The following is a 15,686-nucleotide window of genomic DNA, read 5'->3' as shown; positions in this document are numbered from 1 at the left end:
TGAATGAGAATTGAGTGAGTTTTAAAATAAGAAGCAGATAATATTAAATTTTAATATGAAAAATTATTTTAAAAATCATATATGTATATTGGTAATGCTAAACTTTGATTTAAAAATTAAAAGATTTTTAAATGGGCGTAAAAAGGCAGAAAAAAATTTTTTTAGTGTAATTAAGCTCGAGTTTTTCAATAAAAATTTATATAAATTACTATAAGTTCAAAAATTTTACTATTAAATATCAACTCTTTGCAATATTTTTAATTTTTAAATAAAACACTTGAGTGATTTTTGAGTGAGATCTCTAGATATAGAATTAACTCGGTTATATGTAGCAGATGAAGTGAGTTATTATAATTAAAATATTTTTTTACTATAAAATCAAACAAACTTATATCTTTACTTGGATTCTAGCATGTTATAAACACTAAAAAGAATACAATTGAGTAATTTTTGAGTAATATCTCTATGTTATATGTAGCAGATGAAGTGAAGTATTGAAATCAAATATATTTTACGATTAAATCATTTAAAATAATTACTTAAATTAAATGTTAGCAGGTTATAAAACACTTGAGTGAAATAAATTTTTGAGTGATTTCACAAAGGCAATGATAATAATGAAATTGTGAATCTAAATAAGGTACTTACTGTTTCGCAATATTAAAATATGGTAAACTAGTTTTGTTATTAAATATAAGCTGAACAATTTTCGCTCATTAAATTAATTAAAATAAAAGCGTCTCAATTATTAAAAAGAAATACTTAACGATATCGTTATCAAATATGTTGAGTCTAAAATAACGTTAAAATATGTTCGAAATATTTCTTCCAAAATTAATTTTTTTATAAGGTTATACATACCAAATGAGTGACTCAATGTGATAAGTGACTCAATGTGCTGATGGCGAGTAAACAGTTTATTTTTCTAAAAGCTCAAAATAAATTATTGTGTGAATGATATCTTGAGTGAAATGTGATCGGAACACTAATACTCTGTTTTAAATTAAGTGACTCAATGAGCAAATACTTTTATTTTTTTAATTTTAAATTGAGTAACACAATGAGCAAAAATATGATGATGAGTAGAAATGTGCTCTCATTGAAGTTCAAATAAATGCATGATTAAATGAGTACGTTGAGTGAAATGTGCACATAAATGTGAATACTTCTCAATACTTGAGTAATTTTCGGAATAAAGCTCAGTTTTTACTAAGCTACTCAGACATGAAAAGAGTTGAGATGTAATAAAAAAAATGTTTAACTTTTACAAGAATTCAAATAAAATTGAGTGACATAATGAGCAAAAATATGATGATGAGTAGAAATATGGTTTCATTGAAGTTCAAATAAATGCTTGATTAAATGAGTACGGCGAGTGAAATGTACACATAAATTTGAATATTTCTCAAAAATTGAGCAATTTTAATAATAAAACTCATATTTTACTAAACCACTCAGAAACGAAAAAGTTGAGTTGTAAAAAAAAAAATGGTTTCAAACCCGTTAGAAGCCCCCAAATAAAAAAGAATTCATATATACGCTTTAAAAACAATTTTAACTCAAAACATTGCAAATTGAGTGATTTCATGAGTAATTTTGTGCGCGTAAGCTGAGTGAAATGTGTGCATAACGGTGCGCGTTGCCAATGTGCTACACTTTAATGGGTGACTGTGAATTTCAATTATAATGCGTGAGTGTTTTTTTTTTCTATGAGTGAGTTTTTTTTTGTGAAAAAGCTAAAAAAAATAAGTGCTGCTTACACTATGAGCTACATGCTAACTGACATATATACTTGTACTAGCGCCGTAAATTTAATTCGTTAGTGAGCTTTTTCGTTATGTCTTTCATCTATATTTATGCTTCACTCGGCTAACGGCTCATGATTTTTGAGTGTCACATCTATACTACGCACATAAGCACTTAACTATAGCTAAAGATGGTTCGTGACTGATCGCGTCGCGTCTCAAAGTGTTTGTAAATTTTGTTTTTTAGTTATACAGTTATGCTTTACGCTTACACCGGCATCAAAAAATTACTTTAATTTCTTGTATTTTTTTGTTTTTATTGTTGTAGCAGCATACATATACACAAAATACGCAAGTTAACTGTAAATATTACAACCAATGCATAACTGATTGCAACGCCAATTTGTTGTTACGTGGCAACTGTTAATAGCCACAATGTGGCGCTGCTCTCTCCACTGCTCCGGTGCTCTTAACCCTTCTCCTTGTAAACGCTCTCTAAATTTCAAGTTATGCTACTAAAAATCGGTAGTCAAATATCGTTTGTTTTGTTATTGTTGTTGCTGCCGGCGGTTGTCATCTTCTGCTGATTATTATTATTCTGTGTGTTTGTTGTTGCTGCCGCATGTGTCTCCACAATGGTCACCACATCCACCGACGTCATTTGCGCCTCCATTGTTGCGCGGCGTTGAGCTGCTGCCGCCGCCACCGCCGCTGCCGCCACACTTTGCACTTGTTCGATTGTCTTGTTTGTTGTAATAGTCTGTTGTAGTTGCTGGTGTTGTTGTTGTTGCTGCTGTTGTTGTGCTGTTAATACGCCAATATTAACTGTGGTTGTATTCGCTGTAATTGTTGTTGTTGTATTTGTATTAGTTGTCACCGTGGTTGTGGTTTGCGCCACATCCATATTCAATTGCCTGCTAATCTCCATGTCGATGGCCTCCGCATCCTCCGGATAACGTTCGGAGCAAAAGATGGCGCCCTCGCGCAGCAATTTTAACAGGTTAATTCGGTCCTCAGCGTTTCGCTTTGCACACAATGGTCTGCAGTGGAGAGAAAAAGCACAAAACAAAATACACGAAATATTAAAGATTATACTCTACATTAAACAGTAAAATGCTCAGCGTGTGAGTGAAAGTATGAGTGAAACTATTGAGTACATAATAGCAGGCAGCTGATTGATTGAGAATGCAATTTATAAGAAAAAATCATTAACTCTTTTCTAAAACCTTTGATATTTCGTTAATAGCGCCAAAAGGTTAACTGCTGTCAGCTTGGTAACTGCGTTGGCATTTATTTTATGTACTCAATGGTCGTGAGTTTTAACTCAATATATAATTAGCACATGAGTATAATGCATTTTAACTCAATATATAATTAGCACATGAGTGTAATGAAAGCACAGATTACAAAAACAATTTTTTTACATTACAACAACAAGAAAGTAATGTAACTAGTTACGAAAATATAACGAAAGCAATGCATTTATGATATTTGAGATGACCTCCTCTATGCTATAGTCGTCCGATCTAAAGAATATTTTCGAAATTTGCAGCATCATCTTGAACAACAAGCCATGGCATAGTTCGTGCAGATATCTCGAAAAAAAACATCTTTCTATACAAGAATTTAATTTTGAACGGTCAATTTGCACGACAGCTATATGCTTTAGTGATCCGATCTGTATAATATCTTTATACTTTGTAGCATTGTGTTGGAAAGTAATATGTGTCAAATTTCGTGAAGATATCTTGCTAAACAAAAAAATTTTCCATACAAGCACTTGATTCCGATTTTTCAGTTTGTATGGCAGCTATACGCTATCGAGGTCCGATTTAAATAGTTTCTGCGAAAATGGCACTACTATCTGAGACAACAACCCATGCTAAATTTCGTGAAGATATCTCTTCAAATATAAAAATTGTCCATACAAGCACTTGATTCCGATCCTTCAGTTTGTATGGTAGCTATACGATATATTAGTCCGATCTAAGCCATATCTTCGAAGATAACACCACTATCTCAGATAAAAACCCATGCCGATTTTGGTGAAGATACCTCATCAATTAAAGAAATTTTCCATACAAGCACTTGATTTCGATCGTTCAATTTATATGACAACTCTATCCTATAGTAGTCCAGTAGTTCCGCATCAGCACAAGTTATGTCCGATTTCTGTCATTAATGCGCCTACCATTTCCGAAGAAGACGTCTTATATCAGTTGAACATGTTAGAACAATCATACAATTATAGCCCAGATATGATTCCCTCATGCTTTCTTAAGAAATGTGCCAAATATGTATACCAACCCCTAACAAAACTATTTAACTCATCTCTTATGCAAGGCTTATTTCCACCCATATGGAAAAAGTCATTTATAATTCCTTTACATAAGAGTGGATTTAGGTCATCTATTGAAAACTATAGGGGAATAGCAAAGTTGTCTACAATACCTAAACTTTTTGAAGCAATTATAACAGACGACATAACCTTCCGGATCTCTCCACTAATTTCTTGTTCTCAGCACGGTTTTCGTAAAGAGTAAATCTACTATAACTAACTTGCTTGAATTTGTATCACATGTATCTGCTGGCTTTAGGGAGAATAAGAATACTGATGTTATATACACAGATTTCAATAAAGCGTTTGATAAAGTAAACCATTCAATTCTTTTGAATAAACTTGATCTTCTCGGTTTTCAACCAATATTTCTAAAATGGGTTGCTTCTTATATTAGCAATAGAATTCAACAAGTCTTATTTAACGATACTTTTTCTGACATAATCATTGTTCCTTCAGGCGTTCCACAAGGTAGCCATCTTGGTCCAATTTTGTTCTTGTTATTTATTAATGACATATCATCTGTTGTTAAGTTTTCAAAAGTCTTATTATATGCTGACGATGTAAAACGTCCATTGAACCTTAAAAAATGTAAAACAATGTGCTTTTCACGTAGATCTGTAGACCCAACTTCATACACAATACAAAACTTTAGGTTGGAGCAAGTATGTAGTTTTGTTGATCTGGGAGTAACTATGGACCCCAAACTCAATTTTAATCTTCACGTATCTTCCACGGTTTTTAAAGCTAAAGGCGCTCTTAGTTTTGTTAAACGTTGGTCTAAAGAATTTAGAGATCCGCTTACCACAAAAATTCTTTTTACATCTCTGGTGAGGCCTATATTAGAGTATGCTTCTGTGGTATGGAACCCTGGTTACCAAGTCCATTCGGATAAGTTAGAGTCAGTTCAAACACAATTCTTACTTTTTGCCTTAAATCATTTGAATTGGAATTCCAGTTTAAATCTTCCCCCTTACACCAACCGTTTAAAACTTATAAATCTCCCGACACTCGCTAGTCGTAGGGAGATGCTTGGTATAATATTTCTTGTAAAACTCGTGAATGGGTCAGTCTGTAGCCCATCTCTCTTATCTGATATTAATTTTAACGTCCCTGCTCGCTCTACCAGGCAGTTTAGACCCTTACTTTTAAAATTTTCTAGAACAAATTTTGAGTTAAACGAACCATTCCGCGGTATATGTCATGATTTCAATTTTCATTCCAGCACATTTGATTTAACAGACTCACTTTTTACAATTAAAAAAATTATTTTAGCTACTCTTAACAAGTAAAATTATAAACTTTAATTTAATTCTTAATTTTGGCTGTTGAAATTTTTGTTTCTGTAGCTGAGCAGCTTAAGATCGCAACGCTTAAAACTCTCTTGCCTTTTATGACTCGGCTAATTCCGCTCGTTCGCGGATTGCGCCCCTCGCGTCGGTTGGTCGGGAGGAGGGTAACCGTTGGGTATTATTATTATTATTATTATTATTATTATTATTATTATTATTATATCAGCGGTTTCGAAATAGGCATAGATACTTGAAATGAAAAGGAAGCGAGAAATGGAAAAATTAATTTCAAATCGAAATCTCGAAAACTAATAGACTTTTGCGTGTGCATACAGACTGACAGGTATAAATAAGTCCGCTCAGATCGTCACATTGATGATTAATGTAGGGTCTACCTTCGAAATTTCGTGGCAAACTTAATATACCAAATTCTGTGTAAAGATTATTAATAGATTTCTGAAAACAAGAAATTAGAGAAGGTCTCTTTAGAATTTGAGGTAGGCTCAGGAAAATGAGCGGAGATTTATAAATTTGGATATTGGGGACAAAAAAAAGGGACCATATTTGCAAGTAGACTCGAGAGATTTAACGAGCATCGCTCATCATAGATTTTGTCGATAGAAGTACATATGGCCGCTAAAGTTACTACCAGAATCAGAGTATCTGAGTCTCCAAACGAACACATGTCTGAACATTCGGAAATCCTCACGCCTTTAACTTCGTACGAGATCCGTGGTAGCATGGAGTCGCCAAACCAAATCCTAAAGGACTTTATACCTGATCCTTTGAATAATGGAGTACCAAGCCAAACTTTGACGGCTTTTTCTATGCCCACATAACTGCGAGAGAGTTGTGGATGGGTAGAAGCCGTTAGCAGAGAGGTATACTGAGCTTTTTTACGGGTGGGTCGCGAATTCTCTATTAACTTCAGTTTCAGACTTGCCATTAAAGTAGCGGTTATTTTAAGAAATATAAATTAAAAGCCTGGGCATATTTTTGTTGGCCAGTAAGTGAGTTGCCTCACACCAAAATGATGATTCGAAGCGGTGAAGCTTTATATTTGTATTCGATAAGTTAACAACGCATTCGAGATCCACAAAACGGCATTAAATAACATAAAACCACTGTTTGGGCTGTCGTTTGTATGACCTGATTCGGGTATATTTTGTCAAAACAAAAAGAAAATATAAAGAAACGATCGATGGTACCATATTTGAAGGCGATAAATGTTAACTAGTTTTGTCTCTTCACAACGGTAAGAATAGATCTTGACAATTACTGTCAAGAGTCACAGTTTCAACCACAGAAATGACAAAACATCTACTGAGCAGGTGAACCATAAAGGTCTGATCTGAGTGGTAGACAATTATCCCCAACCAACCACATGAGGAAATTTCCATCATTTGTTCTAATTTGTAATAATTTGTTGTCATTTGTTCTAAACTAAACAGTTATATCTGCGACCTTTGCCGCTTCTTCTCTGCAAAGAGCTTAACACTCCCCCCCAGCGACTTTATCGTCTAGACGAAGGATCTGGACCTTAATATCACCTCACATAAGTCACATAAAGTGGTCATTCCTTGTTTACGACATTTTAGTATACACAGACCAGACTACGGACGCAACTAACTTCAGACACACATTGACCGCCATTTAGAGCGGAACCATTAACACCTTCATCGGCTACCTCCCAGGTGTTGGCGTGCTTGGAGCTAAAACACTAATCAAAGCAGACGAAGAGCTCGACTTGCCAAGAGAACCTGAAGTGATCCTTACTTTACTTCCATATCTATCCAAGTTAAACTCCTACTTATGCAGAATCGAACCCGATATACCATATATATTTCCAGCGTGCATTGGGCCTCTGGATGACCTTAACCAGATTTTTCCATCACCAATTAATCTCATATTCTCCATATGGTCCGACTACGTAGAAACAGCACATATACTGGACCTGCAGTTAGATGATTTTGATGATAACTTATGACTCTCAATAGAGACGTGCGAAGACTGTTTATTTGATGACAGGAGATATTTCGTTCAGCCCTCGTTTACGACCAGATCCATTTACTTCGCTTCTTTACCCAACTTAGAGAAACCATAACTAACGGAGCGTTTTTTATGGCCAATGATATCGACGTTATCGGCGTACGCCAGCAGTTGTACACTCTTATAGAATATAGTACCTTCTCTATTCAGCTCTGCAGCTTGAATTGTTTTGACAAGCAGTAGGTTAAAGAAGCCGCACATTATGCAGTCGCCTTTTCTGAAACCGCAGGAGTAATTGCTACTAGAACTTCTTCAGGGTCAGGGTCAGGCAATGGAATAACTGCTCTATCGTCATCGTTGAGGGAATCAGGTTCTCCATCTATAGATGTTATGCTTTCACTGCCATTCAACAGGCTGGAGAAGTCAGTCGCTTGATCGCCTCTCGGGATTCTAGAAGAGTATGGTACGATCTTGCGACCTTCTATTAGTCGCCGTATCTTTTCATAGAATTTTCGAGCATTATTCCTATCAGCAAGCTTTTTGTATTCACGCATTTCAACATTTATGAGGCTTAGATCTAGAATATTTCAACAGTAGTAACTGTGATATGCAACCCCAAGACACGATCTTATTTTCTCTAATATCTATTTCTAAAAATATATCGCATAAAAGCTAATTGACTTTAATATATGCATGTTCTAACATCACCATAAACTTGCAACTTTTAGTGCTGACATCTTCACATAAAAAAGCTTTCTCAATTTTCAATACCAAAAACCGTTACGCAGCACAAAAACTCATTAACGTCATTCAAAATGAACGTTTCAGCAAAATATTTCCCACTTTCACACACCGCCGGTTTTGAGCGAACCGCAACAGCCAATCATGCACCACCGATTAACGGTGTTTTCTTGTGAAATTTTTTAAATTTTCAAACCACACATTATAAGCAAAAAGCAGCGATGCAGCAAGCAAAAGAGAAATACAAAAACGCATATTTAAAGACGATGTTTTGTGTACGTGTGTGAGTGTGTTTTTTATGTGAGCAATTTAAAAGCACGTGAACGCAGCCACCGGAGAAAACCATTAATTTAACGGTATTTTTGCATTTAACAGCGTAGGAAAACCACCCATTACGGTACGTGTATATGCAGCAATGGGTCGCTGGTTATACGAGGGTGAGCCAAAAGTAGCAATGATCCGGATGCTAGAGTGAAATATTCGCTGATTTGCAGTTTGGGATTTGCTTGGAAATGCGAAAATATTCATGAGAGGCATCCCTATTCGAGACCTTAAGAATATTTCTAACTCTTCTCTTATTTCTTCTAAGAAGAATAGTCTCTTCTCTTAAATAGGGGTATTATTTTGTCCTTCATATTATATAGAAGATAAATGGATGCAAAATTTATTGTTTTTATTCACAAGAAGTCTTTTTTGACTTTCCCGAAAGAGACGAAAAGGGGGTTGCCATGTTTTTTGTAAAAATTTTTAAGTCAAAAGCAGTAATAATATTGTATAAGTAAACAAAACGCACCATGTTGATTTTAAAATATAGGAAAGTGTGGTGTAGCATATATTTTTAATAGTGCTGCCACCTGTATAAAAATTTTGAAAACAAGGTTGCCATCTATTTTAAAAATATAAATATATAAAGTCTACAAGATAAATAAAATTAAAAAAACACTTTTGAGAAAGCTTTCAAATACAAATATTGCTCAAGTGTTGCCACTAGTTTATATTTTTTAAAGAAATCGTTAAATGTTGATAAAGTATATTAAACATCACAATTCTTTATTTACCAGATTTTAGAAAATTTTCAGGCAGAAATATTTTAGAAAAGAGTTGCCACTTGTTTAAAAATTATAATAATGTCGGAACTGTTGTTGGTGCATTTCAAAAACAATAATTTATAAAGAAGATTTAAGCAAGCTTTCAGGTAGAAATATTTTTGAAAAGAGTTGCCACTTATTTAAAAATAATATCAGTGTCATAACTGTTGCTACTTTCAATAAAAATACAAGCATACTATTTATGTTTGATGAAGTTTCCAAAAATATTTACAATAAAATACACTAGCAGAAAGTTACAAATTTTTCAGAAAAGTGTTGCCACTTATTTAAAAATAAAATTAATGTTGCAACTGTTGCTGGTGCATTTCAACACACAATTTATGTTTATTGAAGTTTGTAGAACGCTATTAAAATTAAGCAGAAAGCTTGCAAATAAAATATCTCTGAAAAGTGTTGCCACCATTTTAAAAATTTATTTTGACAATTTTTAATTGCTAAAATACATTAAATTATATAATAACGCATCTTTAAGTAAATTTTCAATTAAAAAATTTTACGAAAAGTGTGGCCACCTATTTAGAAATCCTATCAATACATGTTTAAAATATTGCTTGTGCATATCAGCAACATTTATTATACAAAATAAATTTATAAGGCAAACAAAACCAATCAAAAGGCTTGCAGTTAAAAAATATATCTAAGCAGTGTTGCCACCAATTTAAACCTTTTCCCAAAAATTTAAATTTGGTAAAAAATAATTTGGGTAAAATAATTAAAATGTGACAATGAAATAGCTTTTGAAAAAATTTCAGTCAGCATTGTTTTTGAAAAAAGTTGCCAGATGTTTCAAAAAAAATTTCCACACCTTAAATGTTGCGATTGCAATCCAACAAACGTTATTAAATAAATTATATTTAAAATATATGTACATACATGTATGTATAACACTAATCAGTAAGCTTGCTGTGAAAAATATTTTCGAAGTGTTGCCAGCAGTTCATTATTTTTTTATTTTTTTTGCAAAATTCTGATTATAGAATAATTAAATATTACAACAAAGCAAAATTTTATAAAAAAAAAACTTATTAAAAAAACTTCCAGACAGATGTATTTTTGGAAAGAGTTGCCACCAGTTTAAAATTTGTTCACAAAATTTAATTGGTAAAACAGTTCAAATATTACAACGAAATAGCTGTAGGAAAAATTTCAGTCAGCAATGTTCTTAAAAGTGTTGCCACTTATTTGAAAAACAATTTCTATATTTTAACTGTTGCCAATGCATTCCAACAACCGTTATTAAATTAATTATATTTAAAAGATAAATAACATTAAGCAGCAAGCTTGCATTAAAAAATATTTTTGAAAAGTGTTGCCATCAGTTTATTTTATTTTATTTTTTTAATTCTAATAATAGAATAATTAAATATTACAACAAAGCAAAATTTTATAAAAAAAAATATTACGAAAATTTTTAGACTGATATATTTTTGAAAAGAGTTGCCACTTATTTGAAAAAAATTTATATCATAACTGTTGTTAATGCATTTCAGCAACAGTTATTGTATAAATAACATAAAGCAGTAAGCTTGCCGCAAAAAATATTAACAAAAAGTGTTGCCACCAGTTTAATATTATTTTTGACAAAATTTAAATAATACAATAAACTTATATTACAACAGAACCAAATTTAAAAAAGAGAACTAAAAGAAAATTTTCGGACAGTTATATTCTTGAAAATAGTTGCCACTTATTTGAAAAAAAAAAATTGCATATCTTAACTGTTGCTAATGCATTTCAACAACAGTTAGTGCATAAATAACACCAAGATTTTTGTAACAAAAATAATTCTAAAAAGTGTTGCCACCTGTTTAAAATTTTTTTTGATAAATTTGCATAATAATATAATGAAATGTTACAACAACCGAAATTTAAGAAAAAAAATAAAATTGGCTCAGATATGGTATAGAAATTAGTTGCCACTTATTTATAAAAAAATTATAGAAAAGAGTTGCCACTTATTTAAAAAAAATCCATAACTTAATTGTAGTTATATTATTTTATACACAAAATATATTCAGTCTCAATACTATCCATAGCACCCACGCACGCTTGCCCGTATACTCAGTTAAAAAAAAAAGAAACTGTGGGCAACCAGCCAAACACACTCCTGCTGTGTTATCCTTTGTGTGATAAAGTATAAATGTTTATCTGGTTTGTATGCAGATGACGTTTTCATTATTCAATGTGCACACAGCCACTCAAATATATGTAAACATGCAACGCGCACAACTTTTCACACATACACATTTCCATATAAGCAGTTACAGCAGACCTGCGGGATGCTAGCCCCCAGCAATGTAAGGTGAGTGCCTTGAAAACGACAGCTGACCATCAGCACAGGCGCCACAAATGATTGACTGCGCGAAAGCATAACTGTGTCTGCGTGCGTCTTTGTGCTATGTGCTATTATGCGCGAGTAAGCTGCATATCTACAAGTATATATGTATGTACATAGCGCTATTGAAATTTGCACGCTCAAAGGACGCCGACAAGGCTGCAGAAACCTTTGTTGGCATTGTAATGTATTTAATTGCATAACCGCGCCATATACGCCCCTATGTAGGTACAAACATATGCTTACGCCTAAGTGAGTTATAGTTTCAGTCGGCATACGACCTCTCTGCCGCCCGCTTCACAGGCGTGCAAATCGCTGTGTGCAAAAACGTTTCCATTTATAACACTTTATTAAATCATTTGTAGCTGTTGGCTTTTGTTGCATGCAACACATGCTCGTACCTGCCTGAACACACCCACATATGTGTCTATATATTCCAATGTTGTCGGTCAAGCTGCCGTTGCTTGTTGCTGGTCTGCCGTGACACCAACGGTCCCGGCAACGTGATGCATTATTCATGCGCCTGCTTCATATCGCATATTTTTTCATTACGACATCGCCCGCCTCAACGCTCACCGCAGTTGAGTACTAGCAAGTCGGCAATTTTTCACAGGTCGCAACCGGTTAGTGGACCCATAGGCTTGCTGGCTACCGCCAACGTTTCCAAATTGCATTACTTACTTACATTTTCGGCGAGAGTGCATTGCAACTATTTTTGTCCCGGCTTGTCGTCCAACGCTTTCGGCCAATTTCGCACTTCTCTTTTTCCATAAAATCTCCGCCCATTTGCCGTTATGCATAAAGCACAATGCTTTATGACCGTCAAAGGCTGACTTTGCCAAGGAAATATCAAATTCCAGTGTAAAGCCTTCCGCCACATTTATCAAAAAATTGATAAATTGTCTTGCTACGCTCCAAAAAAAGGGTTGCTAATGGCAGCTTGCTTTGATGCCAAAAGGGCAGCGAAAAAATTTTGAAGGCAAAAAAATTTAAATACTAATTTACGGCCTTTGTGAATTTCGCATTTCTTCTGTACACTTTTACATTGAAAATACGCTTTGATCTTAAAAATATTCATGAAATTTTTAAAAAGTTCCTACCGAATTTTCCTGTTAACTAATTAAAGGTTTATTCAAGTACTACCGAAAATGAGGTGCCCATACACCTCAGCTAATATCTAAGTGAACACATAAGAAATTTGTTTAGACGAGGCAGGCTAACAGTGGCTCGGAAATTCTACGAGAAGATGAGGCGACTACCTGAAGGTTTCAAGACCGGACCATGCACTTGTAGAACGGCCAGAGGTGATTTATGTCTAAAGCCCAGAACATACTGAAATTATGGAGATAACATTTCTCCAGCCTGCTGAATGGCAATGAAAGCATAACACCATGAAGAAGTTCGAATAGCAATTAGCCGTCTAAAGCACAACAAAGCGGCGCACAGTGGCACCGCTCCATACATTTCTTGGAAAAAAATAGAAGGAGTGGTCGTACAACAATAAAACTTTGCAGAAACACTTCTCTGGACTAAATTAAGAAATTTTGAAAAAATCTTGGAAAACCGCCCACTGCCACACCCACCTCCCATATAACTGCATTTGCCAAAATTTTTATTTTTGGACCTAGGGACTTGAAATTCGGGACACTTCTTAATAGAGTTCTCCTGATGAAAAAAAATTAAACTTAAACGCAAAGTGACGTTATTTATACCTTTACCTTGATAAAAATCCAATATAATATGCAATGTTTTAATTGAATATATAACAGGGGAAAAATTGTGTTAGTTTTTATTTGTAATATTATGCAAGCACTATATCTTTAACAATGGGATCTAGTTCTAAGGAAATTTTGTTCGAATGACGCCTTAAGCTACTTATGTAAGGATCCGAAGTTATGAGAAGTCTGTTGAAGACATCAATATTTGTGGAAATTCGATCACACTTTCTCGAAAACATCAATCGATACTTCCTGTAGTCTTTGTTTCTGGCTTCCTCGGCTTCCTCTGAAAGCATTCCTATTGGTAATACGGCAGCATCCATTATATCCTTACCATGCATTAGTACTTCGTGCATAGTAACAGGCATATAAAACCAACTACATATAATTTTGTACGAACAGTTTCGCAGTGTCCGACGTATATAATTTAAATTTGTCACTATCAATTTTTTCGCCACATGTAATTATTTGAAGAATTATCCTGAATAGATTGATAAGTTCTTCATTGACGCCAGTAATATCCGCAACCATTTGTGGTTTAAAAAAAAAAAAAAGCCTTGACGTGTTCCCGTCGTTAGAAGTTCCTGTACCTTGTTGAACAAAATCAACTCGCAACCGCATTTTATCTTTAAAGGCCGCTTGTATTTTTAATTTGTTTTGTATTTTAATTTCTTTGTTTTGGAAGGTTGCAGCCCATTTCTGAAATGGTAAATTATAAGAAGGAGAATGCATTCCATAAACTTGATTCTAGCATGTAAGGATGAAATTCCCAATTCACATGCCTCAGGTTTAATTGTTTTCATGGAAACTAACTCTAAGTTGTTCATTTCTGTAGGTTTCGCTATACAAATGTAGCATACTGCTGCTGCAGTAGTATGTGTCACTATCTGAGCGGTTTTACCATCCAGCATTGAAATATTGGAAGCGACTTTTGAAATTAAAATCGATGTTACTAACAGGGACGGTAATTGGCGGTTGTTTTTTTTTTTTAATTGAAAGTACAGACTTGGAACTTTCATTTTTTTATAGTAAGAGGGCTAAGCAAGGCAAAGCACATAAAGTTTTTTTCCATCGAAAAATGAAAAGTTGATATTTTTTAGTATAATTTTTGAAAAATTATAAAAATTAGCTTCCTTTGCCAATTTCAATAAATCTTTTTTTTTATAAACAAGTAGGTGCTATATTTTCACTAAAAGATAAAAGAAAAGTCATAGCTATAAACTTACACACAAAAAAAAATTCATTATTTGGACAATAATTTTAATCTCATTTTATTGAATAACTTTCCGTCGACTTCTGTTAGTGTTTTTAACTATAAAATTTCACTTTTTGTAAAAAACTTTGTTGAATTTTTCTTATCCAAATATTTCTTTACAAACCAAAAACATTAAAGTTTTGAAATTGGAAAGTGGAAAAATCCTATTTTTTCCGCCGAAATGCCACTGTGCGGCGGGCCGATAGATTGCCGACGGCGGCGAAGAACTGATAAGGAGCATGTACTCGTATCAGCTTCATTGTAGAATATAGTCGGAACTGGTAAAAGAAACGACATGCTTTCTTCGATTGGAATTTAAGTATGCTCTCCACAATCCACAAAAAGGGAGACCCCACAATCCAAAGCCAACTACCGTGGGATAAGTCTTCTAAACATCGCATATGAGGTTCTATCTAGCGTACTGTGTGAAAGATTACAGCCCAATGTCAACCAACTAAGCGGGCCTTATCAGTGCTGCGTTAGACCTGGAAAATCAACAACTAACCAGATATTCACCTTGCGCCAGATCTTGGAAAAGTCCCGTGAAAGAAGTATCAACATAAACCACCTTTTCATCGATTTCAAAGCTGCTTTTGACAGCACGGAAGAAAGATGCCATTATGGATTTGATATCCCTGCAAAAATAATACGGCTGTCTAACCTTACGTTGAAGAATATCAAAAGCTCCGTGAGGATCGGAAATAACCTCTCCGAGCCTTTCGATACCAAACGAGGTTTCATACCAGACAACTCCCTGCAGGGGCGTAGACACCGCTTACTTGGTTACAACAACGCGGCAACCTTTCTTTCTTTTCACTGTTTGGCGCCAATTGAAGATTCCAAGTGTAGCCCTCTCCACGAGATCTTTCTAACGGAGTGGAGTTCTTTCTTTTTCTCTGCTTCCCCCGTCGGGTACTGCGTCGAATACACCCAGACCTGAAACGTTTTCATACATTCGGACGGCATGGCCTAGCCGCCATAGCCGATGTCTCTTAATTCGCTCAGCCATACAAATGTCGTAGATCTCGTACAGCTCGATCGACTACCAATAATCTTCTGTAGAACCTTAATCTCGAAAACTCGTAACGTCGACTCATCAGTTGTAGTCATCGCCAAGCATCTGTAACATATCGCAGGACGGGGATGATGAGTGACTTGTAGAGT

The 15,686-nt window shown here is 34.4% G+C and overlaps 1 protein-coding gene across 1 annotated transcript in view; it reads right to left on the bottom strand.

Moving 5' to 3' along the window:
• Positions 1–1,549: 1,549 nt before the first annotated feature.
• LOC105222673 (DNA fragmentation factor subunit alpha) overlaps positions 1,550–15,686 on the bottom strand; it is a 96,568-nt gene continuing 82,431 nt past the window's right edge. Inside the window, exon 4 of the mRNA XM_011200091.4 lies at positions 1,550–2,785. Within this exon, the coding sequence (XP_011198393.1) occupies positions 2,275–2,785 (511 nt within the window). The 3' untranslated portion in view covers positions 1,550–2,274. The remainder of the gene's footprint in view (positions 2,786–15,686) is intronic.

The sequence above is a fragment of the Bactrocera dorsalis genome, chromosome 3 (genome assembly GCF_023373825.1).
Source record: "Bactrocera dorsalis isolate Fly_Bdor chromosome 3, ASM2337382v1, whole genome shotgun sequence".
Lineage (NCBI taxonomy): Eukaryota > Metazoa > Arthropoda > Insecta > Diptera > Tephritidae > Bactrocera > Bactrocera dorsalis.
Note: the sequence above shows the minus strand (reverse complement) of the source record. Positions and strands in the feature narration are given on the sequence as shown.